At 37.9% G+C, this 26,655-nt stretch overlaps 3 protein-coding genes across 4 annotated transcripts; 2 read left to right on the forward strand and 1 right to left on the reverse strand.

The window, feature by feature from the left end:
* Positions 1-617: 617 nt before the first annotated feature.
* On the reverse strand, positions 618-2,990 carry LOC137745584 (RNA pseudouridine synthase 1-like). Of its 2 annotated transcripts, none has more exons than XM_068485557.1 (2): positions 2,591-2,990; positions 618-1,830 (listed from the first exon to the last, which is right to left on the reverse strand). In XM_068485557.1, exons 1-2 carry the CDS (start codon positions 2,973-2,975, stop codon positions 1,157-1,159), a joined length of 1,059 nt encoding a protein of 352 aa, XP_068341658.1. In that variant the 5' UTR covers positions 2,976-2,990; the 3' UTR covers positions 618-1,156. The 2 variants fall into 2 exon arrangements, with proteins under 2 accessions (XP_068341658.1, XP_068341659.1); XM_068485558.1 differs by having other exon boundaries at positions 620-1,830; positions 2,600-2,990.
* Positions 2,991-3,068: 78 nt separating this feature from the next.
* Positions 3,069-6,555, forward strand: LOC137745583 (peptide chain release factor PrfB2, chloroplastic-like). The gene is made up of 7 exons (XM_068485556.1): positions 3,069-3,687; positions 4,219-4,431; positions 4,847-4,948; positions 5,129-5,266; positions 5,450-5,754; positions 5,851-6,004; positions 6,102-6,555. Exons 1-7 carry the CDS (start codon positions 3,106-3,108, stop codon positions 6,234-6,236), a joined length of 1,629 nt encoding a protein of 542 aa, XP_068341657.1. The 5' UTR covers positions 3,069-3,105; the 3' UTR covers positions 6,237-6,555.
* A 360-nt stretch (positions 6,556-6,915) lies between these two features.
* Positions 6,916-7,626, forward strand: LOC137745496 (uncharacterized). Its single transcript, XM_068485453.1, has 3 exons — positions 6,916-6,975; positions 7,077-7,211; positions 7,261-7,626. The coding sequence occupies exons 1-3, from the start codon at positions 6,916-6,918 to the stop codon at positions 7,624-7,626; spliced, it is 561 nt and encodes a 186-aa protein (XP_068341554.1).
* Positions 7,627-26,655: the final 19,029 nt, after the last annotated feature.

Raw genomic sequence — 26,655 nt, forward strand, 5'->3', positions numbered from 1 at the left:
ATCAAACCTAGGACGTGCTGGGTGAAATACGAGCTTAAAATTCGTCCTCAACCACATAACCATTATGTGGTTATTGTGGAAATAGCCATAAAAAATGGTTAATTTTTCAGCTACAGGATTCAATGAATTAATGATTGAAAAAGGAAAAAAAAAAAAAAAAAAAGACAGATCGTAAACTTCTTGGAAAATGGTATTTTCAAAGTTAAATTTGTTTGTTTCCAAAGCACCACCGAGAGATGTTTTTTAGTGTGTGGGGAACACAACAAGGTACATTAAGTGTAATAATACAATTAGTTTCAATACTTAGAATAAACATTTAATCAATTATATTATGACACTTGGTATACTAAGCCGTGTTTTCGGCATATTGAAAATTTCTACATATTATGGTTCTATATTGCTCTGAAATCTAAAATTTTAACTACACAGATTAATTCTAAATGAAAGGGACATCAGAGCTTATCGGATTGGTCAATGGAAGCGTATGTTTTCCCTCTAATGTCTTGCACAGGAGTTGTTCTATGTTGTGAGGGAGCTTATTAGACGTCAATGTGTATTGAAGAAGTCTTTGCAGTTGGCCCAAATGATTAGAGAGAGTCAAGTAACGAGTTAGGATTATGATACGTTCGAGGGTTCGTTTTCCCACATTAACAAAAACAAAAGGACGTGAGAGCTTACGCAATGAGAGAAAAGGCAGAGTCGTACCATATATGCAAGGGAGAGAAGTTTAACAACTTAAACAGAAGCAGAATTGCAAAATCAAATCATATGAGAGAGATTTGAGAAGAAATGGTACAACAGATTTTCCTTGTAAATTGTTACTTACAAAAGTTGATGACTTTTGATTTGAATCCCAAATCCATTCTCCACGTATGATCGAACAAAGGAGCAAACGGCGAGGTAGGAGAAAGCTGCACTGGCAACTGCAGACCTCGGTAAGCTTGCCTTCGGCATCAAACCCAAAACCATTTTTCGCAGACAATAGCAAGTAACCGTGTTGAAGCGGGAGATATTTGCAAAGGGAAAAGTCTCGAAATTACAGTTCCCTTCGCATTAAATCAAGTTGGCATACATTTCTCCTTTTATGCATGAAACCTAACCATGATTGGGACATCTTCTCAAACCCAGGCTTTGAACACAGAACCATTGAACTTAACTAGTGCTGCAACGCCTGGCTGGCCCAAGAAGGTACAGGTGCCTGAAACATTACTGGAAGACCAGTAACAGGGTGCTCAAGAGACAAGCTCTCCGCATGAAGTTCATGGCCGTCATAAGTTGTCCCTTTCCACTCATACACACCCTCATACTTGACATCCCCTCTTATGGAAATTCCAAGATACTGGCAATGCAAGCGAATTTGATGTGTTCGTCCACTCCTAGGACGGGCTCTTACTAAAATCTCGTCCTTCTTTGCGTCTCCATCTATTACAGCTTTCTCTTCAACCACTACAACATTTGCTTCATCTTTCTTAAACTCAGATGGCTCTTCGTAGCTCCCTTGTCCATTTACTGATAAAATTTCAAACGATGTTTCCATGTCTCTGACCATTGACCCACCTGGAAGTGTCCGACCTACGTCTGAAGCAGCATACACTCGCCATGCGCCAAACTTTGACCGACCATGACCTGACTTGAGGGTGATTCTTTCCCATTTCGGAGCTGAACCAAGACAGCGTGCAATGTATGTTTTGGAAACTTTGTGATCTGTAAATGCCTTCACAAGCTTGGCCGCTACTTTGTGTGACTTGGTTATTATCATCAATCCACTAGTGTCGCGATCAAGTCGATTTGCAAGATGGAGCTCTGGCTGCTTTGTTCGGGTCTCTGCAACTGATAAGTTGAACTCAAAAGTTAAATCAGTGTTCAAGAAAGAGCAACAAAAATCAACTTTTTCCCAAGAAGCACTTTTCTGTCCATTATGGGGTTTAAGACCGTCCATAGTGGTTTATATGAGTTCGATTCTTGTTTATGAACATTGTCGTTGAACTGGTGTGAGTTTAATAGTTCTGACCCACTATTTTATAGAATCAAACTCACGAGAGCCATATATTACACTTAACAATCGGGCTCACTCTTACTGGCTCAAATTCTCCGACTCGCTATGTGATCACAGGAATCAAACTCAAAATTTCTGGCCCATTGCACTTAACAATCCGGCTTTCTCTTATTGACTTAAGTTTTCTGACTCGCTATGTGATCACAGGAATCAAACTCAAAATTTCCGGTCCATTGCAAGTAGTCAGTATTCCCATATCTAATGAACCGGAAAGCTTTTCCTAAATTAGATTATGGCTTTTCGAATAAGCAGAAGTTGTTGCTAATTGGCTTGGAGAATCTACAATAAAACTAAGCCCTGATCCCAATTAACTTCCATTGATTACATGAATTTTAAACTAACTAGGATTGAAGAATTGGAATATTTCAAACTGGCAATCATCAGAAGCACATTTCAAACCAGCAATCATCAGAAGCACATTTCAAAATAAGGAAAGGTCATGTTCGTCATAGTGGTGAGAAAAGCACTTCTAAGCCAACATAACGAGAAAAAGCACTTGAAAACAACAAGCAGACCAGAAATGGAAGAGTTAACCTGACTCACCTGACTCGGCCGAGTCACAGAGAAGCTGAGGGGCAGATTCCAACACGGACTCACAGTAAACACCCTGAGGCTTGTTGACCACAATGAGCCACTCGTCCTCGTAGACGACGTCGTTTCTCGAGAGGGAGAAGAGGCTGGATTTGGAAGAGGCGGACATGGCTCTCGCTAGCTCTATGTGCTTTGAGATGGCGGGAAGAGGCGGGGAGAGGGGCACGGGGTAGTTCCCTGGGGTTTGCAGCGCATCTTGGGAACTGGGATTTGCGGCGTCGTGTGGGGCTGACATGGTGGCTAGGCGGCGGCTGAGAAAGACGAAGGCTTGGGGGACGAACAATACAGTGGCGGGTTGGGGAGAGAGGAAAGGACGAGGGAAGGGCATTTTCGTCAACAAAAGGAAACAATATTTTCAAAACGGCATCGTTTCAACTTTTAATTCGACTCGAGCAGCTCCCGTGAAAACCCTCAATTGGAGTTTCTGTTAAACCCCACAAATTCAAACATCAGAAAAGATGTCATCTTTCATGCTCAGAAGGAGAGCAAGTCGTAGTGGATCCTGGCAGCTTCTCTGCCCAAACCCAGAAGCCAAAAGCCGCTTTTTCCTCAATCTGCTTTTCTCTACTCTGTCTGAATCCCAACCCAGAAATGTAAATCAACCCTCAAACCCTCAGAATTTACGGAATCCAATTGAAAGACGCAATATTCTGGATTCTGGGATCTCTTCATTTTCTCACAGTACCTCAAAAACCCCATCCGGGTCCGTCCAAAATCCCACCTTTTCGAGTAGTATCTTCGTTTCGGGCTCCAAGCCTCTTGCTTTAAGCTCTGGAAATGCTGCTTCAGGGAAAAATATCAGCGGGTGTGGTGTATTGGGGCTGCCAACGGTGAAAAGTTTGTATTCGGGTCGCGGCAGGTTCGGGTTGGTTTGCTTGTTTGGTACTCAGGCTGCTGTGGAGCCGTCGACGTGTGACGGGCTGACGGTTGATCGAATCATTGCTAGTGAGTGGCCGATTCTGGATGAGGATGAGAGTGATTGGAAGAGTCATGCTGCTGCAATTGCACAGTCCATTCATCTTATTAAGAAACGTTTGCAGGTACAATTTGAAATGCGATCATTTTTTCATGTTTTTCTGCTAATTAATGAGTTTTATTTAGAAGCATAATTTTGTTTGCTTATGTTAGGGATTCAATTCTTTGATAAGGCTTATAGAACCGTTTTGGCATTAAAAAACTTAGAAGTGCTTCTGGCTCGTAGAAGCACCTTCTGGAGCTAGGTGCTTTAGGAAGCACTTCCAAGTGCCTTTTCAGGAAGCACGTGGTTTCATTAAAATTTCAACGTGTTTCTTGTAACAAAAGAGCTTATTAGTAGAAGCGCTTCCCAGAGAAGCACTCCCAAACAGCCCGTATGTTTTGTTCCTTCGATAAATGCTGAATCAAACTGCCCTTATGTCTAGTTCCTAGATTGTATGACATATTTCGGCTTAATTTTGAAGTTCATACGTGTCTTCTGTTAGTCTGAGACTCTGAAGTATAACTGTTGTTAGTAAATGCTGAATGAATTTCTGTTTTGGATTGTGTACGACCGTTTCTGCTTAAATTTTAAGTAGATGTTTTTATGGTGGCAGTGGAAGAAGCTGCTGGTTAGGTTGGATATGTTATCAGCGGAGGTGAATAAGCCAGACCTGTGGAATGATCCTGTAAACGCAGGGAAGATAAGCCGTGAGCATGGGTCTCTTTTGGGTAAAATGAAAGAAGTGCAGGCATTTGAGCGGGAATTGCTTGAGCATGTAGACATGGTAAAGCTTGCCCGTGAAGAGAATGACGCAGAGCTGGAATCGGTGGGCCTTCAATACTTCTCATAGGCATGTTATTTCATGGCTTGTGCCGCCTTGAATAATTAGCACCAAGTTGATGTTTTATTCACTGGTTATAATAGATTTAATGTATGATGTTCTCTGCTATCTGAACTTATGCGTCGAACTATATAATTAGTTTGTTGTGTATGCCAAATAGTGAAAAGTCCATACTAGTATCTGTTTTTCAATGACTAGGAAAACCGTACATATAACATTAGTTGTTAATGGAGAATGTAGAATCAATGCAATAACACTATACAGTCTACGTTGATGCAAAGAAGGATGGTCAGATGTTGAATCATTAACATAAAGTTTAATTCTTTCTTTAAAGTAATAAGGTACTCGAGAACAGCATGCATTGTGCTTTTTAGTTAGTTATACGGATTTCCATATGCAGGAATCCATGAACGCTTTGCTTAATATGAGAAGAACTTCAAAGGAGAAAGAGATTGAAGCTTTGTTAGCTGGGGAGCAGGATCCTTGCTCGTGTTACATTGAGGTCCGTTTCATATATGGATCGTGCTTTCTGCATCAATAGTTCCTATATTGTTTGATTCATGTATTGGCGCGTAGTTGTTGATAATTTCTACTTATTATATAGATGCTATCATGGTGAAAAATACCATAGTTGTGATTGATCTATGCCAAGCAGAGCCTTAGATAGTTTTGTCCAGTGTAGGTTCAAGCAGGAGCTGGGGGTACAGAGAGCAATGACTGGGCAGCAATGGTCATGCAGATGTATAAAATGTGGGCTCAACGACGCGGATATAACATGACTGTGGTGGATGAAATGCCCGGTGAGATTGCAGGAATCAAGGTTCATCTTCTTATCCACCGATCCTTCTACAACATCTGTAGCAATAATTTGCACAGTAAAGTAAATGAAATTAGCCTATCCCAAGCCTGTGGAAATCCACCATCCCACCCTGATTGTATTGCAGTAAAGCCCTAAACTGAAGATTATGCTAGTTTTCTAACTTCAGATCAACCTTTCTTGTAGCGGGCAACAATCAAAGTTGATGGTGAGTATGCTTTTGGATATGCCAAAGCAGAAGTAGGAGTGCACAGGTTGGTACGGATCTCACCTTTTGACAGTAATAAGCGCAGACACACTTCATTTGCTGCTGTTGCTGTGACTCCAATCCTGGGAGATGCATCTGAGCATGTACAAATTAATGAATCTGATTTGCGCATTGAGCGATTTCGTTCTGGGGGAGCTGGAGGCCAGCATGCTAATACAACTGATAGTGCTGTGAGGATTGTTCATGTTCCTACAGGAATTACTGCTACTTGTCAAAATGAGAGGTGTTCAACGCACATTTTTCACTTAATATTTTTGGAACTAAGAATCGTCAACTATCATCCTAATCAAGGAGTTTCTTTTTTTTCTTCAATGTACAGATCACAACATCAGAATAAGGCTTCAGCAATGGCTGTTATTCAGTCACGAGTAGACCAGCTTGAGATGGCACGCCAAAATAAGATGAATGCACAGTATTCACAATCTCTTACAGACATAACCTGGGGTAGCCAGATTCGCAGCTACGTACTCCAGGTATGCTCTAGCACTAGCCGCACACAACTCTTCTCACCATCACCAATAACGTTAAGAACCTAAGTCAGACTAACTTCCATTCTTACTTTTAATGCAGCCATACCGGATGGTGAAAGATCTTCGGACAAACTATGAAGTCTCAGATCCCGATTCTGTCCTTGAGGGAGATCTAGATGGCTTCATCCTGAGCTATTTATCAGCGTGCTTGGATAAAGATGAAGAAGACAACTAGAACGGGTTTTGAAATTTCGAGTACAATCCTGCGTATCTTTGCCTAGGCTGAATCTGTGCTGCATGTCCAGACATCAAACTTCCTGTATTTGACTGCAAATCAACCAGCTGCGATGACAATCCAAGTATCCATACAAAGACAACAAGAATTAGGGAGTGTATGGCATTTGTATATTCAGTGAAAGGATAGAACGGAAATTACATTACACTATTCTTTGATATCAAAAGTTTCAGCAATAATCCGATTTTGTAATGCAGTAATAGATTGATCAGCTGGTTTCAGTGGTAAAAGTTAATACATTGGATAATCTCATTTTTTATGGTCTATCTGTTTATAGGAAGCGCTTTTTTTACGCCTCTGTGAGATTTTTGTTCAAATTTCGTTCAAAAATTGCATATGAGGCTCTCGTGCATGGTTTAAAAATGTCATTTTATAGGTATTTTCCCCTTTTTGTGTGTCTCGAGTACTACTTTCAGACGGACTTTAAATGAAAATTGCAATATGGTTACAAACTCCCACCGCATAAGCATGATTAATAGTTTTTCACCACATGGGTTACATTGAGTCATCCATACTATGAGTATATGACCACAGGTATTTTTTTTATCTCCTTTTCATTCGCTGGGTCTTCTGGGCATAGTTTTTAGTGATAACCCCAGAAGACGCATTGGAGTCTCGGATGAACTACGGCACCATTGACGCTCTCAGATTAAAGATGATCAATCAGCTCAAAGCCAATGTAATTCTCTGTCTAAAAGTTATGATTTTTTGAGCAGAAATTGTATGTTTTGTTTATGAATTGTGAATTGTAATGGTGATGGTTTTAATGGGTATTTGCAGGAAGAGCTTAAGAACACGACCATTAAAATGGCGGAGCAGAGCAAAGTTCTCAACACTCCTGGTGCCGAAAAGCAGACAAAAGAGAGCTTTTTGATGCACCAAGGCAGGTGCTTGAAGCCCCACGTGCTCAAAAAGGTCTCTGTCCGTTTGGGAGTTGATTTTGGACAACAATGGGTTGGGAAAGGAAATCAGCAGAACTGTTGAAGGGGCTTTCTGTCGATTGAGCGGCCGCGAACCGCCTCTGTTTCCTCCTCCAGCAGATGCTAAAGAAAATGCCAATGCCGATACCAGTGCCAATACTAGTGCCAATCCGAATACCGATGTCAATGGCAATGTCAATGCCAATGCCAATTCCAATGCCAAGGAGAAAGGAAAAGAGAAAGGAAGAGCGAAAGGGAAAGGGAAGGTGAAAGGGAAGGAAACGGCAGCAGCAAGTGATTCACATGAGAAAGAGAAATCAAATTCGGCGTCAAAGAAGAGGAGTTACAGTGAGATAAATGCACAAGGACAGAGGAGAATCAAGTTGCAGCCAAGTCTGATGAACCTCTAGCTGCTGCGCCTGAAGAATCACAAGTCCTGAAGACTTGAGCTAACTGCTTCCTCATGACAATCTTGTTTGCAATTCTTTGGCTAGTTTTGTAGGAAAGTGTATAAATTGCACATTCGAGATTCTCTAATTTTGTGCATTGTGGCAGACGTGGGTTAGGGCGGTTGACTAGGGCATTGTGTCGACCTAGCTGAATTCGAATTCATCTTCATGCGGATTAGAGTATTAGTTTAGAAATCACTTTGTCAGAAAAGAAAAATTGTCATGCTACCTGTGTAACAGAAGTTTAGTATCAATTAATAATTGATAATTTGATGAGGATTTATTCTTGTATAATCGATCTTTCTATGGATTCTAGGATTTAGTGGCGTTCTTGGATTCATACAACCGATCTTGTGTAGTGTGATAATGCTAATTGGTTGTTATTGTTGTTGTTGCAATTTTTTGTGGATTTGGATAACTTGTATGATCAATGGATGTCGAAGTTTTTACACTCGGATTAAATTGGATTAAGCAGGTTATTACAAAATCGTTAAATCGGAATCGGAGAGATTTTTAGGGAAATGCCTATTTTGTATGCTCAATCTTGATGAAATTTCAAAACCATCCCTTGGACTCTTCATTGTTTGACAAAAAGCATTGCCAAAGCTGAAACCCGAATGCAGTTTTTGAAAAAGTTATTTGGGCCTTAAGATCATCCCTTGGTAACTGACCGTACGTGCCATCGATTCCCATCAGAAAGTTAAATAGTAAGCACTAACTAAACCAAACAAACAGGGAATTAAGACTATCTAATCCCTCTCTACAAAAATAAAAACTAACCTAACCAGGGGATGAAGCTGAGGCAATATACACTCATCTCCGGTAGGTTTTTCCTTTCATTCGTCTCTGTGAATCATTTCAAGCGGTTGGCCAAGTTGTTGTAAGTTGCAAATTCTTCCACAGTCAAATTTTGAGTGAACGATGAAGACGTTGAGTAGTTCTCGGTTATTTGTATCTCTGAGTTCCGGGCAGCCACCCAGCTGCCGGGCTGAGGTGGTGGCATCACCCAGCTGTTCGGTTGAGGCTGAAGTAGGTCATTTGCGCCAGAAACCAAGTTTCGTTTATCAGCCATTTCTTGTACATAATATGGGTGCTTTATATCAGCTGCTACTGCATAATTCACTTGCTCTGGGAATGAAATGAGTGAGTTGGCCTGGGGCATGACTTGTTTATTGCTAAATTTGATTTGTAAGTCGATCATTAGCTGGTTTTCGATATTACTCAGCCATTGGGAGTCAAGATTAGGGCTTCCTAATCCTTGATTATATACATTGAAGCTTTGACAAGAAATAGTTGGATTTGCTTGTGCTGCTCCAGCAACAGAAACAAGTCTAGGAAGTTGTTCTCTTCCTAAGAAATCCGCAAAACTTATCATTTCTCGGGTTATTCCTTGATCCCAGTAAACCGGCATTTTTGGATTTTGAACCGCTTGGCTTCCAATAACCTCATCTAAAGGCGAAGAAAAATCCGTTACTATATCATCACAAGATATTTGGGGAAACAACATTAGTGTATTGTTCTTCTCAAGAGTTGAAACCCTAATAAAAGCTTTTCTTGTGAAGGAAGCAATAAAAGTACCTGATATTGGTGAAGTTGAATCCTTGATCCTAAGAGTTGGCTTGGGTTGTTCATATGTTTGAACTTGTTGAGTAGGATCAAAACTTGTCTGGACGCACGGCGAAAAGGGTAACTGCAGATCGGAGGGGATTTCCGCCCGGTGTCTATCAAAATTGAAAGAAAATTCTGCAATTCCAATGTGGAAGGCTGACAGAAAGTAAGCAGATCTTTGACTCGGGAAAGGTCTTTGGCTCATCTCTAAAAACCGGTTTTCGCATTGTATGAGCTTTTCGTAGTGTTTGTCAAGGGCGCCTGGGGGAAATTGAACATAATGCCTCCTGCGAACAGAAGATATCAAAAAACTACATCAGCTCAAGTGCTGAAAAATTAGGGTTTAGGAGAAACGTGAAGAGAAAATAAAGATAAGGACCTGTGAATAAGAGCTTGACCATTGGTGAAATCTGATGCCGCATGCCACATTGTATGCTTTCTCGGCTGTGGATCCGATTCCCGGTGGAACGTAGGTGGCTGGTTCAGCTGCAAAACATCACCACATTAACAAGATTCTGAGAACAAAATTACCATAATTAAAATCAAGTCCAATTAATAGTTATGAACACGAAGATAAACAAGAGTTACCTCGATTTCTAGAATGCCGGGCTCATTTTCTTTGATAACAGCTTTCATTGCCAAAATATTAGACCACTGCACTTCAATCTTGCTCTTCAAACCCTGATCCAAGATTTCCCACACCAGTTTTCGCTTTGCGTAGTAATATTTTGCCACCAAATCACCTTCATTGTGAGCTACTCTCTGCACAAAACTATAATCAGAATCGAACAAAAAAATTTACTTATGCAACTTCACATTAAGTGTGTCATGGATTGTTTAAAACTTGCCAACCTGCCATGAACCAATTCGGAGAAACGATGCACTGAAGTTAGAAGCCTTCAACCTTTCCTTCTCAGTCATTAACTGAAAAGCATTGGGATTAACTTCGGGCGAACGCTTAGTCTTGATTTTTCCAGGTACAATCAAGTCTATGAAAGAGGGTGTCTCCCCAAGGTTCAAACCAAGAGGACTTAAACTTAGAAGAGTTTGAGCCAATTGAACCTGCAAAGAATGAGTAAAAAAAAAGTTAAAAAACAATATAGCAAAATGGTAGCATCACTGCATAGGAAAGACATTGCAGAAAATGGGAAGTAAACAAAATTAATTAGGAATTAATTACTGTTTAGTTAAAAATAAATCAAGAAAGTCATGCAAAGAAATGCGTGAACGTAGTTACATTGACTTCAAACGATGTACTTTGCACTTTAAATATTAATTTAAGTGAGTATTGAAAATAGAAGAAAGTCCAAAAACCTTAAAAAGACCATGCAAACGCCAAATCAACCTAAAAACAGAAACTAGCTAGCATAAACACCACAAAAATAAATGATGAAGAATTCAAGATCCATCCATCGGGCTGAAAGAAATAAAACTAAAGCAAAACCAACAAACAAAATCAAAACAAAAACAAGTGCAACAACCAAAAAAACCTTTTTGTAGGAATCCATTGGAGTTTGTTTGAGCCTCTTGTTTGCAGCTTCTGAGATATAAGGCTCGCAACAAGAACCAAAACCAATGATACGCTTCGCATTCTTAGAATTCAGAGACGAATTTTGCGACCGCTCAGAAGCAGAATCAGAAGCTTCACTACCATCACCATTACTGTTCCACTTGAAATCTCCATTAGAATCCACAACCATTTTTTTTTTTCTGTTTGTTCTTATTTCCTTCTTCCTGGTTTTTCGGAGAGAGAGGAGAGGAAGAGAGAAACGGCGTAAAGAGAGGAAACGAAGGAAAACAAAGCAAATAAACGTGTGCGAGTAGAATTGCAGAGCCAACCAGCCGAGGTTGGCTTCGGCTTTATAAAGGGGAGGGATTTTTGGGACTCCTTTTGACGGAGTACTGCTGAGGTATCATTTTACACGAGGATACTTGAAAATGATTCAGAAACATTTTGCTTACCACCTTAACTATGATGGACGTTCATCATACATTTAATTATTTATTTATTTCACTTAATTCTAGTTAACTTACATATTAAATATTACTTTTTTAATTTTGAAAAAAAATTAGCTAAAATTAAGTTAAAACACACTTGACAGATGATTTGGAGTATAATGAGCATACATCAAAATTTAGGATGCAAGCGAAAATGCTACCAATAATTTCCTTATTTGGCTACTCGGCCCCACAAGGTTAAGGGCCATCATTCCCATAACAAAATTAGGGTTTATTCCATTTTTTATTCACTTTTCTTTTTATATTCGTTTTTCACTTGTATAGTTGTTTATGGTCTTATTTTCCGAGGGACGAGTTTCGGTTTTGACAAATTCTAATGCTTGCCCAAATGGGTGGTTTTTAAAATTTATTTTTGTTCAAAACATAGCTTCTGTGGAAAAACAAATCAAGAATTAAACTTTTGGTATTTGCTGACTAGGTGTGGTCTCTTTCTTTTTAGAACAGTTCAACGGAATCAAGAAGTTGGGTGAGAATCTGAAGACTTGTGCATGACGTGGACCTCAACAGAAATTTCAAATTTAGGCTTAATCTCTAAGAGAGCGTGTGTTTGCCCTCATTAATTGTAACTAGACTAGACTGGATTAACTTTTAATCCAGTCCGGTGTTTATTATCATCCGGAACTAGTGTTAATGAGACTAGCTCAGACTCGCCTACATAAAGGCTTCGCTAAAGGTTCCTAGCGAGAGTCCCTGAAATCATGGGACTAGCTACGACCTCTCCTGCTTTCTGTTTCCTCTCTCCTCGCCCTGAACTCAAACCCAAAATCAGGCAGATTCGTCACTCACTGCGCCGCGCATCTCGTGTTTATCATTGATCTCGCAGTCGAGAGGCAACAATTCTCCTCTGCTTAGATCCTTAGCTTGCTCGACCTTCGCTTGACCGCGCCTTCATCCGCCATGACACAGTCACCAAATTCCATGACGCCCACCAAAACCTAGATACGGATCTGCCAAAACCCAGAAAACAAAAATCAATTACAAAACCCATATTATATTCTTCAACAATGCTTGAATTGTGAAAAGGGTGGAGTTTGAGGAAAAGGAATGGAGTTTGATGGTCTGCAATTTCAACATCCAAAAGATGGCTTTTTCTGATAATAGTGAAAATGAATGGAGTTTGACGATGAAGGGGAAAGTAAAGTGAGAGTGAGAGGGAGTTGGAGGGGCAGGAGAAAACGATGGAGAGCTTTCGAGAGTGGGAGAGTTTTCTAGAAAAGGGAAAGAAAAAAAGAAAAAAAAATGTAAAAGATAAGATTTAATTATTATTTTTATTATTTTAGTTATTTAGTCTGATACTACACCAAACACCTCACTAGTTAGTCCAGCTTAGTCTAGTCTAAGTTAGTCCAACTTAGTCCATGCAGCTAGTCCAATCTGAGACAGTCCGATGCAACAAATGCACCCTAACGGTTTCCACTTCAGAGGTTTAATTCTTAATTTGTTAATCACATGGGTTATTTTTTGATTAGCATATCACTATGGGGATCATTTCTTTATTTTATTGAATTATAGATTTTATTAGATTAGATGTTGAGTTTAAACCCAAGCCAGCACAATACCTTTCCACTGCTATGTAAAGGGCCACTTGCGGGGATCATTTATTCGATTAAGCCTTTATTTTTCGATACTAATGAAAAATAGGAGGCTTATACCATTGACTATTGAGTATTAGGAGGTATGAGTTGTGACAATTGGATTATGGTGGTGGTGCTGTAAAATCTATGGACTCTCCACCATATTATGTTTTTGGCATAATGTTTTATAATATTAGCATAGAATTTGATAAAACTGTGAGGTGACAGAGAGTCCATATAGAGTTCAATTCGAAAGAGTCTACTTAGCATTTCTCATATCTTTTACATGATAGTTAGCAATAACATAATGATTGTCAATAACTTTTTTGTGATAAGCTGGCCATAACAATTACAAACTTACTTTAATAAATGTGTGATAATTAAACATAAATTGCGTGTAAAAATTAAGTGTAAGAAGTATATATATTTGTAACTTATAAAAACAATATGAATATTCATAAGAACTTGAGACATTGGAGAAAATAAAAAATATGTAATATCAAATATTTGAATATTTATATCGAAATATTCTATAATAGTCATTCTTCGAAAATGTCTCTTGAAAACGACATTTTTTTTTTTTTTAATTTTAACTCACTCGCACACTTTTATTGTTCTTTGTCGCCATACCTTCTCTTCAGTGTCAATTCAAATTCCATCCGCTCTCCCTTTTGTATTATTGGCAATTTAAGTTTTACCATTCTTTCGAAAAATGGATGAAGAATCAAAATGACAATTTTATGAATAAAACCAAACAAAAGAAAAAGTAAAGTCTTACATAAACCTATAACAAATCCCATACAAACTCCACATAAAACAAAATCTAAACCCCTATAATAAACCACACAAAAAATAAATAAACCAAAATCTATAAGAGTTATAATTCGTCCATCACCGTTTTGAAAGAATCACAAAAACTAGAAAACAAGATACCAGCAAATATAAATGCTAAAGAAAAAAAACTTTTTGTTGGAATCCATTGGAGTTTGCCAATTTCTAATGCTTGTTAATTAGCTTGGGTAGTTAGAAATGGGTGGAAAATTTTTGTTAGTGAAAACTTTATTCATGGCAAATTTTAATTCTGTTAATTAAGCAATCTTTCTAGAAGTTTGCTTTTCGTTATATGTACAATGTTACTAATGAAAAGGAGGGACTTATTTGTTATAATCTAGCTGGTTTTTATGTAGTTTTAGGGATAATCTCTATTTAGTGCAAAAATTCATGGAGAAAATGGTGCATAATGATTTTTTACATTATTTTTAACTGTTTGAACGTCTAATGTTTGTGAAATTGACGGTGTGTTATATGTTGCACAAACTGTGTGATTGGCCTTAAGGGACAAAAAGCATTGATTAGGAGAAGTTGAAGCTCCATGATGAATGTTTTTCATATATATTACGTTTAGGCTTTACACTCATCGTGTCATTAATTTAATGAAGGACTACACAATTATACTACTCATAAGCATATATCATTATTATTTCAAAATCATATGATGGGATATGAGAAAATTGAGACTACGGGACTGAGTTTGAAAATCACTCAAAAACTAAATGGTGTGAAAATGTAATTCTTGTTGTAGGCCTAATTGAACTGTATTTAGGACTAGAGAGGGAGAGGACCAGTGGCACAAGAGAGAAGAGAGATATTTAATTTTGAGGTGTGTGTTATTCCACCCCATTGTGCCTTTATTTATAATAGTAAGGAAGGTAAATTCCTTATCCCAATAGCATTACAACTCTAATAGGATAATATATAGTCTAAGAGATATGGTAGAATCCCATAAGGATATCCTAGATATGTTAGGATTTACACGATCACATTCCTAATCTAATAGGACTGCAACACTCCCCCTTTAGTGTGTAAATACTTAAACAAATGGTGCATCAGGTCTTCAGCGATGAAGTAAGTACATTTGATGAAGTCGTCAGCACAATGAGCAAATGCGAGTTTCAAATCAACGGAAGATTGCCTAAAAGGTAAAACTCACAAAGCCTTGTTATGGTAAAACCCAAGGTGGGATAAAAACCCATAGACTAAGGAAAAAAGTGAGAAGTTGCATTAAGTCAAAACTATATGTCTTCTGGATGCAAGTAAATGAGCTCACAAGGGTATGACCAGCCCAGGATAAGTGCCTCATCAAAACCTAGTTAGGTAGCAAAAACCCAGTGGGAAAAATACTCCTAATCGTAGGGAAAAAGAGTACATTAGGATTACGTGGGTATAATTCTGAATACTCCCCATGAGTTTGACAAAATTTCCAAATGAGAACTACAAGCATTGCATATGAATAGTTAGGCATACCAATTCCTCGAACAAGCTTCAAGAAGGTTGACTTCGGCAATGACATTGTGTAGAGGTCGGCAAGGTTGTATGGGATCGGCTTGCATGACTTCAATCTCCTGATGCTTTACTGATGTAGATGTAAACGTAATATGTTTTGGCGTTGACTTCATTGATGTATCATGTCTTGGTCGGGTTGATACATGCGGTATAATCTTCATGGATCGTTGTTGGGACTCAACGATAGATGAAAATAGCAAGTACTTCGAAATGCTCAACAAGAGATCTCAACCATGTCTCACGTGTACTGGCGTAGTGAAGTAAGGTGAATATTGGAATGATTTGAAGATTTCGCAATTAAGGTCATATCGTGAACCTCCAAGATATTACGATATCCCTTAACGGTAAAGACATAAACATTTGGGGATGTGCCTTGTGCAGGTTTGATAAGTAACTTGCGTCAGCATAACAAACAGGGCAAGAATCATTCCGAGGATCAAGGGGGTCGGATCCATTCGGGATGTGTTATGATGAGCCCAAGTCTGTAATACCTTTCAGGGTAGTGGACAAACGTCTTTAATACCAATTCAGTGGCTGCGTGTAGGCGCGGTGTTGCATCTTTACCAATAGATCAACAGTGAATGAGATGTCTTATCTAATGCAATGAGCTAAGTAGAATAAAGCGCAAAGTTGAACACACATATGGAACTTTGAATTTCATAACCTCTTCAAGGGTCTCATTTGCATATAGCGTATGGAAGATTATAGGTATACTCAAAGGTAACACCTTTGGGGTGTAATCCAACTGGTAGACCAAAGTACCGTAAGAACAACGCTTAAACTTCAAGTCAAAGCATAAATGAGTTTTCCCAAGATCCTTTATCTCAAATTATGTCTTTAAGTGTGAGACAATTTTCTCAAGCTCTTCTAGAGTCTTAGTGAGATTCATGTCAACAACATAAACTGTAACTCTAACAATTTGGAATAAGACTTCATAGTTTAACACGCAAGGACATAATTTCAAACCCCTAATTAATCAAAAATCACTTAGACGGGTATACCACATCCGCCGGATTGCTTCAATCCGTAGATGAACTCCTCAAACGAGTTGAGAGGGTGTTCTGTGGTTTGAAAATATTTGAATAAGTCCATGTAATTCTTAGGGAAGTTTCATGTAAACCTCGGTATCAATATTCCCATGGAGAAATACTAACCACATTTCATAATGTTGTAGTCAATCACATAGCGTTTAAGAGAAACATTGCGCCGTAAGGCGTGCATCATATCACAATATTTCATTCATCTCATTACGCTTCATTTCCCACTAGTAACACAATAGGGTTACCTTGGGCAGTGTAGGAACTACAGCTCCAAACATACTTTGGTAAGGAATTTAACCTGGATTATGATTTTGGTTGTCCAATAAGTTCTACATTGTCACTAATGGTTCGATATCGTTGCTTTTCATTTATGTCAGTAGCTGCCATATAAGTGAAAATATCATCGATGATAATCTCATTCCAATTCCATTATCTCAACCAAACTAGTATACTGGACCAAGAGCTTCAAGTCTCGGGAGTAATCCGAATTAATCTTATGAGATGGAAATGATTGAGATAATGATCGAATATGGATTCATTTTGTGTCGTGATCTTCCTCTTCTAAGGAAATGAATCCTATGAACCGAATGATCTATCGTGCTTCAGGTCAAGACAAATTGATTGGCTATCCATCGGTGCACCAGACTGTCCAATAGAGGGCGGCCAAACCATCTAATAAGGGCGGCATATCCTTCGAGGATGTTGACTCGACGTCCGTTAAGTACGTCTATCCTTGCAGGTGTGTTTGCAACTAGTATATGATCTTGTCACTTTAGCTAGATCAAAGGAATGCGTTTGGAGCAACATTCTAAAAGCTAGAATTCATCGCACTTGCTTATCACACTTATGTGGTAAGAGGGTCGAGATGAGACATAATAAGCAACATCCACGCAAATTTTCGTCGCCCTACAAGAATGTTGACATTCTTATCTCCCCCTAACGGCAAGAATACTATCTCATTGAAGTGACAATTCGTAAATGAGCGGTAAAGAGATTGCTTGCAAGGGCTAACTTAGCACATGGAATGCACACCCAAATGCGTAAGTACGAAACGTCAAGTTCGTACCCAGTAACCAATTGTAATGTCAAATAAGTTGGGTAGCAACGGGCCTCAAGGCGTACTAACATAGATGCGTACAAGATTGCATAACCATAGGCAGAAACCTAAAACTTGGTGCATTCACCAAAGTCCAGGTGATCAATTAAATTGCGCTTTATAATCACTCTGCGAGTTGTTTTGGGGTGAACATGGAAATTCGATGTCCAATTATAAACCCAAAAGATATACAATACTTATCGAAAACCTTCGTTATCAACTCTCTGGCATTATCCAGTCTTCCAGACTTTATGGGATAAGTAGGGTGATGGATCCTTAAAATCAGCTATGGGGTTTAGCAACAATGTGTGTGGACAAACATGTAACCAGTTTGTCGATTCATCAACCAAAACCATAAGTATTTATATGGTCCACATTTTGGTTGGATTAGTCCACATATATTTCCTTAAATCCACTATGAAAATAGGGTCGTTTTGTATCTTTGCTTGGGATGATGTAGAAAATCAATTTCCCCAATGAGCAGGCTTGGCTAATTGTGCTTGTAAGCACAAAATCCTTACTTCGGGTAAGGACATACATCGTGGCATCATTGTTCGACCTAAGTGTCCCAAATGGTCGTGCCAAAGTAAGTAAACTGCTCAATCACACAGCCACATGCGGTGTGTTCTCAGTTAGAAGACAGGCCATTAGCCCTAAAACAAAGCTTCAAGCTCATTTTTGGAAGTGGTGCAAAGATATTCTACTCTATTTTCCATCAGTGGTTTCATTCAGGATTATTGTCATCTCAAATATCCTTAAAACTCAACGACATTTTTCTGCAATGGGGAGAATATAAAGTCTCTTAAATGGTAATATAGTATCATTCATGCAACGAGGAGCGTGCCAATGTTCTTAATCAGGTTGGATAGACCTAAATTCGTTGTTAGATATGTGATTTTTAGGCATAAAATTAGTGTGCGTAGTATCGCATTCATCCAAACAACTAATTTTCCCACATTCATACCTAATCACGTGTTTAAGTGAATTCAGCCACATGTATTAGAAACATGATTTAATTAACTTACATTCGAGGACAACATCAATAAGATTATCCATAACTAAAACAAACACCAAACTTGAATCCGTAGAAAAATGTTCACAAAGCAAACCAAAGTTACTAAGGGGATTCGGCCAACATGGCCATCCATGTCAAAATTCTACTATTCCAACAATGTTCGATGGAGCAAAATTAGTCTCACATATTGACTACGAGAATGGTACTTCTCAATGACATTGGTAGAGTCACAAATAGCTGTATAACCAATGATCTATTCCATCAAGACGGAAGTAAATTCTATAAGGTTAAGGTTCAGGGACAATATCCCTTATTCTTGAAGTTTTAAGTCTTAGGTGCCAAAGATCACACTTCAAGCATGATGCCACACTATGGTAGGCCTTTTATTTTACCATATGTTGTAAAAACAAGCTCGAAATTCGATTGTGAGTAAGATAGACCCATACTTGTGTTCGATAAACTCCAGCCGAAGCTGAAAAGGTTTGTTCGGTAAGCCTCTGCTGAAGCAGAGCAGTATCGTTTAGTGCACCTCTGCCGAATCATAGCATGCCCTTCGGTGCACCTCTGTCGAAGCAGAGTATGCATGCCTGGGGCATCTTTGCTGAAGCAAGGCACTACCATTCGGTACACTCTAACCGAAACTGGGTTTATATCGTTCAGTATTTCCTAGCCAAATTGTTGAGGTACCTTTCTCTTACAAGTGTGGTAGAAATCAGATCTGAGAATTTGGTAAACTTCCATTCTTTATATTGCCGCTTCAGAAGCGAGTTAGAAACATGGAAGGACGAGAAAAACATTTTCCAATCAAAATTCAATCGGATTTATAAACTTCAGAATCGTACTCATTCATGGACGAAATTATGGTGTACTTTAGGCAATATCTTTCATGATTAGACAATCCGTAGGAGTGAGCTAAAGAGACATGGAATCCTTGTTCGGGAGGTATTTTCATTTGTAATACTTCGGGCATAAGTCTTCGCATAAAGATCATGGTCAATGCGTATTCAGCTCTTCCATGTCATGGTTGGCTTCAATAGTTTCTTAGCTTCTTGATAGTCAAGTGGAGATTCACGTCTTGTATCTACATAAAGTGGTTTCGGTTAGAAACGTCCAAATAAGTGAAATCGAACTTGTAACAGTTCGACAATCCACTAAATGGAGGGAACAAGATTGTGATTAGTGCTATGAGAAATAACGCATCCATATGCATCAAAGTTAGAACATTCAAGTTCTGAGACATGGTTTTCATGAAAAAAATTGAGTTTTTCATGGGTGTATTGTTTTATGAAAACTTCGGGGTTTCAAAGGCATTAAATTTGAAACTACAGGTTCAATTTAGTTATGAATGTCTAGTTCATATGTAGGGGTACCTGCAAGAACACAGAATACAATATACAATTAAGTGTAGCGAATTTGTGGACTGCTTCAGGAACCCAAGTGTAAGTGCGTTGGGACTACAAAAGATAGTTAATGGTTCAAAGAAAAGAAATAATTTATTGAATCATTAATTGCCAAAAAGTGAGCTTTAGGCCAATAATTTTGGATTAATTGTTAGATTAATGGACTGCGGGTGACTTTAATTAATTCAATAGATCGTAACCATTTAGGTTTGATCGTAGAAGCAAAATAATAACATTCGGGTTAATCTTAGCGGGAATGCTAAAAAAATATAGCATTGGATTCAAAAAAGCATAGCCTAATATTAGTGGGTTAATTGTCGTGTATGGGGAAAGGCCCTAAAGGGGTTTAATGGGCCATAGGTTGGCTACAAATGCAGCCTAATTGACACACCCCGACCCCGATATTCCCCGAATACCAGGATAGGCACGTGCCTATCCTGGTATTCGGGGAATATCGGGGTCGGGGCGTGTCACTAATCATGGTTACAGGCCAAGGGCCGGTTCTGGGAAGAAACCCAGCAGCCCAAGCTGCTGGTTTTAGGCCAAAATGGCGCTAAAGGACACAAGCCCAACACATGTGCGGTCTGGGGTGTGTGCTCGAAACCCAATCGCGGGCTGTGGGAAACAAGCACAGCCATCTGGGCTAGCTATGGTGGTCGCGAGCCGTGATAGGTGGCAAAACCTAACAAGCTGAGACTTGTTGCAAGCGGGCCAAGGCTAGGACAAAAGCCAGCAAGCACAAAGGCTTGCTGGCAAGTTGGGCCAGGTTGCAAGGATAGCCCAACAAGGTTGCAAGGACAGCCTAGCAAGGCTACATGCCTGCTGGTAGGCTTCAGGCTTCAAGCCCATGGAAAATGTAACCCAGGCCGAAGCCTTGTTGTCTGTGTAGCAGCAGCAAGCCCACATGGCTACTGCAAGGTGGTCCATGGCGTTGAAACGACGTCGCCCTGGTGATGACATGGCTGCAAGCCAGCCATGTTGGCTTGACGGTACGGCTTGGAGCCGGGGCTCAACTGCAAAAAATCCCAATTTTTTTTCGAATTCTAGGGTTAAAAAATAACCCTAATTGATTTAAATTAATTTTGATGATTTAACTCATAAATTCCACATAGCATAATTGCGTATTGCATGAAAAAATATATATATTGACAAAATATATGAACACATATGCAATATATATAATTGAAAGGAAAATATAAATATAGGGGGTTCATGTATCATGGGAAATGTTTTCATACTTAAAGGTCGTTTCAAATATCTTAATTTATTTTAAAATAACTTGATTGGCAGAAAACGATTAAGCCTTTGATTGTTTAGAAGAGCCCCTTCCTACGATCCTTCAGTTTCTTGGCTTCTGGCAAGAGCGTGCTGATAACATGTTGTAGGCCTAATTTACTGAACTATATTTAGGACTAGAGAGGGAGATGGTCGGCGGCAAGAGAGAGATTTAATTCTGAGGTGTGTGTTATTCTACCCTATTGTGCCTTTATTTATAGTAGTAGGGAAGGTAAATTCCTTACCCTAAAAGGATTACAACTCTAATAAGATAATATCTAGTCTGAGAGATATGGTAGAATCCCATAAGGATATCCTAGATATGTTAGAATTTACACGATCACATTTCTAATCTAATATGACTGCAACAATTCTCTCTTATATAAAATAGTTTGTTTTTAAAACAGAGTTGGCATTGTTAATGAAATAATGAATCGAGTTTAACCCAACATTTTCTCTACTAGGAATTGGCTTTGCAAAAATATCTTTGTTCCATCAAAGTCAACCAATCACATTACTGGTGGAGCCAGTATGGGGTCATTGGTTGTCTTTGACCCAATAACTCCAAAAACCCCATAAATAGTTGTCTATACATTGTATTTGACCACTATGAAGAGTTAAGGCAAACTAAATTATAACCCCCTCTCATATTTCTTCTATTTGCTTCTATCATATTTGTCTTTCTTTTCTCTCTTCTTGTATGAAATTCTTTAGTTCATGAAAAGCATTTGCAGTCTTCAACATTACTCTATAGTATCCTGCATCCGCCCTCGACAAGCCTTTACAAATAATAGTAGTTGTCGACATATGTTGGCATGAACTTTCGGCATATGTTGGCAGGAATTGGCAGGTATCTGCTAAATGCTTGACGAAATGGCCAATGAAGTTTTTTGGTTGATAATTATGACCCCATTATTTGAAAATTCTGGCTACACCACTGAATAACATATATAGGCAGCAAAGAAGTCACACTACAATAAATATGCATTTTAGCGAGGGAGACACTTTGAGAAAATAAAAAATATACTTTGATCCAATTGTTAATATGGGAGTAATTCAACTATTTGTAAACACATCACATGCAAGGTCACTCTTTTTTCCGATGTGGGATTGCTACTTTCAACCTCCTCACCTGTGAGGGACTTTCAAGCCTAGCTCACGGGACATGGAGCACATGTAGCCATTGGACTTTACAATTTACATGCGGAACAACATGCTCTAATATCATGAAAAAAGTTGAATTCCACCATAAAACTAATTCTCAATATTGAGAGCATCCCAACAACTTATAAACAAATATAAAGTTACTCGTTTCCTAGATGTTGGATTGATACTCTCAACAATTTACACAGAGCGCATATTCATTATAGGGTTGTGCTTCCCCAATTCATTTAACGATAATGACAAAATAAAGGGTAAAGTGAATAGTATTAGAATTGACTTTTTAATGTAAAAATATAGTTTTTCGTTAAAATGAACAGTATCGAAAGCTTTTCGTTAAAATTTCCTTCATTTAAATGTATAAAGCTATAGAAACAGGGTTATCACCCTAAGATACATTGATCGAATTGGGTGAAATATATATGTTAATATGTTTATACTTATTAGTTTCTCATATCGTTACCGCTAAAATTTATCTGTTAATTTGTGTATGTAAAAGTACTATTAATTTGGATTAAGAAATGATTTGTATAAATTTCAACTTACCAAATTTCCATTCATAAATGATTTGTTTAAATTTCAACTTATCAAATTTCCATTCATATATACTCAGCTTGCCCACAGTTCATGTCAGTTTCACTTTGTCCAATCTAAAGCCCTATCCCATAATTTAGGGTTTGGTTGAAAGTACTTTTAAAATGGTTAAAAACGTTTTTGGTGAAAATGTTGGATTAATCATTAGTAAAAATGCAAGTGAAACATGGAAAAACACATGAATTGCTTCATATAAGAAGTATATAACTAACGCTTCTTGCATGAGTCACTTTAATGCTTTTGGAATCAAACAATCTTTTCTCCAACAACACTTTTTGTGACATCCCATATCGCCCAGGGGAGTGATCCTTAAATATATATTCTCATCTCTACCTAGCACGAGACCTTTTGGGAGCTCGCTAGCTTCGGGTTCTGTAGGAACTCCGAAGTTAAGCGAGAAGGGGGCTAGAGCAATCCCATGATGGGTGACCCACTGGGAAGTTGCTCGTGAGAGAATGGTAAGCTCAAAGCGGACAATATCGTGCTACGGTAGTGGAGCGGGCCCGGAAAGTGATCCGCTCCAGACCAGGATGTGACACTTTTAGTCATTTTAAAAACGATTTCAAACGATTCTTTAGTGCAATTGCAATAGTCTGCTTGTACAAGAAAATGCATTGTTATTTTGTTTGTTTGTTTTTTTTTTTTTTTTGTTTTTTTTTTATTGGAAACAAGAAAATGATTGTAAACATTTCAAAAAAAAAAAAATTGTATTACACCATATCCATTGTGTTTGTTGAAAATGATTCGTAAACTTTTCAAAAATTTATTTCATTTTTGTATGGGAACATTATTTTATTCATAGTATTAATTTATTTTTGTCTGCGCTTTAAACATTGTGACATGTGATTAGTGAAGGGCAAGTCGATGATATTTAATGCACGTCACTAAATAGTAAATATAATTACACAAGATTAGCAGCCTAATGATCCAATATGTAGCACATACAAGACGACGGCATAAGAGGATGATGATTTCTTATTAGTTGGTGATTAACACATGATTACTATTAACATGAATTGTTAGAGATGATTAGCACCTACCCCACGTCATTAATTATAGAATTTTAATTAATAAACCCACGTGTTAATGAGGTAGAAAACAATATTTACTTCGTGCCATTAACAAATTATGTCGCAAGTTAGTAAATTAATTAAGTGGCTGCTTGCTGTTGTAATCAGAACTTTTGGTGATTGATGCATCAGCAAACTCAAGTGTAATTTTTAAGTTGATGGGATGATCCCATATGATAATTAATTAACTTCACTTGCCTAATTAGGAAAAAAATAATGAATATATGAAACTGGTGTTGGAAATGTTCCAAGTGGATGGGGGTGGCAATCCAAAACTTGAGTGAATATAGTCTATATATCCCGCTCGTAAATGCATTGTTTTTAGACAAACCTACCAAATCAAATCCACTAGGCCTCCAAATGAGAACTTTCGTACAACACTAATGTCAATGTAGCGCTATTTCAAGTCGAATATAAATTGATTAGGAATGTCATAAGCTTAGCTAGGGTTTTCTGTCCAAAGGCACTTGGTGAACCCTCTGCTTTTGATTTTAGAGTACATGCATGCTTAAAGATTTGCTGAGAGATGTTATTGAAAACCTGACCTCGGGGTGGGTTACAACTCTTAACTACACTTGAGTTATAAATCTTTTACAAAAAAATAGCATTTTTTTTAAAGAATGCATTATAAGTTTTTTAGAGTCTCAATAATAAATTCCTGAAAACATAAAGTCAAAACGCAAATAATATGTGGCAGTACTTGTAACACTTCGTGATGTGGATATATCATATCTTTGCATGATATGGATTAGATTGGATAATGGTAGTCAGGCGCCTCCTATTTGCCATATAAAGCAAAAAGGCAAAATGATGAAATCAATTTGCTTGAATGTCACAGGCTCAATTTATATTTTGCAAAAATTTCCTCCACTTTTGACTGATTATACGCACATGATTTAATCTTAGATCTCTCTTCTTTTCTTTTCTTTTTTCTTCCAAAAAAATTATAAAATAAGAGCAAGCACAATTTCGATAGTAATGGTTTTCATAGATTCAATTCAACTAGTTTTTGGGGTCCCATTATTTCTGTGACTTGAAAAACCAAACATTCCCTTTGATTTTCCTGGTGGAAATATGACCCAGTGTAGGCCCTCCTTTTTCTCTTCTTTCTCGAGTCATCGCTTGCTACTACTGAATCTCGAAGGTTCATGCATGAAATCTTGATGGGGTCCTTTAAATTTGGATATTTTCGTCCTCTCATGCAGGCTGCAGCTTTATCTGATTTTGGATGTACTCATTAGGGTACCCAAGTAGGGTAATCATTAGGGTTTCCCAAGCAGGTTCATCACTAGGGTTTCCACGTAGGTTAGTCATTAGGGTTCCCACGCAGGTTAAATTTGAGGTTTGGTTTTTATAAAAAAAAATGCTAAGCAAGCTCTTTTTAAAGTTGAACTTTTTGTAGAATTATGTAAAAAACATGAGATGACGAAAAATTAATAAAGAATATTACTTTTGAGACATTTCTCTTTGAATTATTAGTAATGATTTAACATGGTTAATCATGCAATTTAAAGGTCTTATCAGCATTATTTTTCGATTATCTGCAAGCTTAGCTGATATGTAGCTATGCACGCGTGATGACATGGCAACAAAAAAGACATGGAATCTTCATCATATCACGATTGTAATTAAGTTTTATTTTTCTTGCAAACTATAGTAGTGTCAAACCATCGTCAAAGATACTAATCAATGTTAATCACTTTAGTGGACGTGGGAAATCTCATGTATAAGCACAAGAAAATTATCTTATGATTTGACATGTTATGTTATGTCATGTTTTTAAGAGTATTATTAGGGACGTCTTTGACATTTTAGGATTTTGTACAAGTTTTACAAAATATGGGTTTTCCTTAAGATAGTATTCCAAGATTTCATTTTTGGACAAAGTAATTCATGCCGTATTCAACTAACAAAAAATTTCAACTAATTTTTTTTTTCATGATTTAGGGTAAACCCTTGAAAAAGGAGCAAGGATGGAAGAGGTAGAGGAAGTAATACACAAGTTAATTATATTTTTATTGTTTAATTGTTAGAGAAATGTAGAAACCTAATATCTTGTATAGTCATAAGTTAACTGAAAACTTTTTATTGGGAAATATGTAATATATAGGAGGATGAGAAATTATGCGGCCTTCCTAAATTTGGGCTCTAAAATTGGAGTCATGTTCCAATGAACTGTTTGCACGTCTTCAATGTCGTCCTTGAAAAGTACAAATTACTGATAATTTAAAACATACAACTAAATAAGACTTTAAATTTCAAATTTACAGTTTGACAACGTAATATGTTTAAAATGTCTAAAAAACTATACTGTCATAGAAGTAGTTTAGGTTGGACTGATACTTGATAAAGTCGTGTAAATAGCATGTGCATTCAATCAAAATCTGAGACTAACTTCTAAAGATATTGGCAAAACTCAAATCTTCCATGCTGGTTTTGATTGGCATTTGGAGAGAGAGAGAGAGAGAGAGAGCTCCACCACGGCTAAGGAAAAAAAATAGTATCTCATGTTGTGACAAAGGATTGCAACATGGAGGAGTTGTTTAATCTAAAAAATCACACTCAGCAGAAAGCAAAGAGCTTTCTTTTTTTTTTCTCCAAAACAGTCGATGGTACTCAAAAAAGCTACACCGATCCACTTTCTAACTGTCCAATGAGGCAAGAGATGGACATACATAATGCACCTTGGGATATCACCATAACACATCTCGGACGATAGGCAGTGCTATGCGTTTAACTTTCTCATATTACATTATATTATTCCTCTGAAATGTGATAATGGCGTTTGAGGTGGA

Source organism: Pyrus communis, chromosome 9 (assembly GCF_963583255.1).
Source record: "Pyrus communis chromosome 9, drPyrComm1.1, whole genome shotgun sequence".
Taxonomy (NCBI): domain Eukaryota; kingdom Viridiplantae; phylum Streptophyta; class Magnoliopsida; order Rosales; family Rosaceae; genus Pyrus; species Pyrus communis.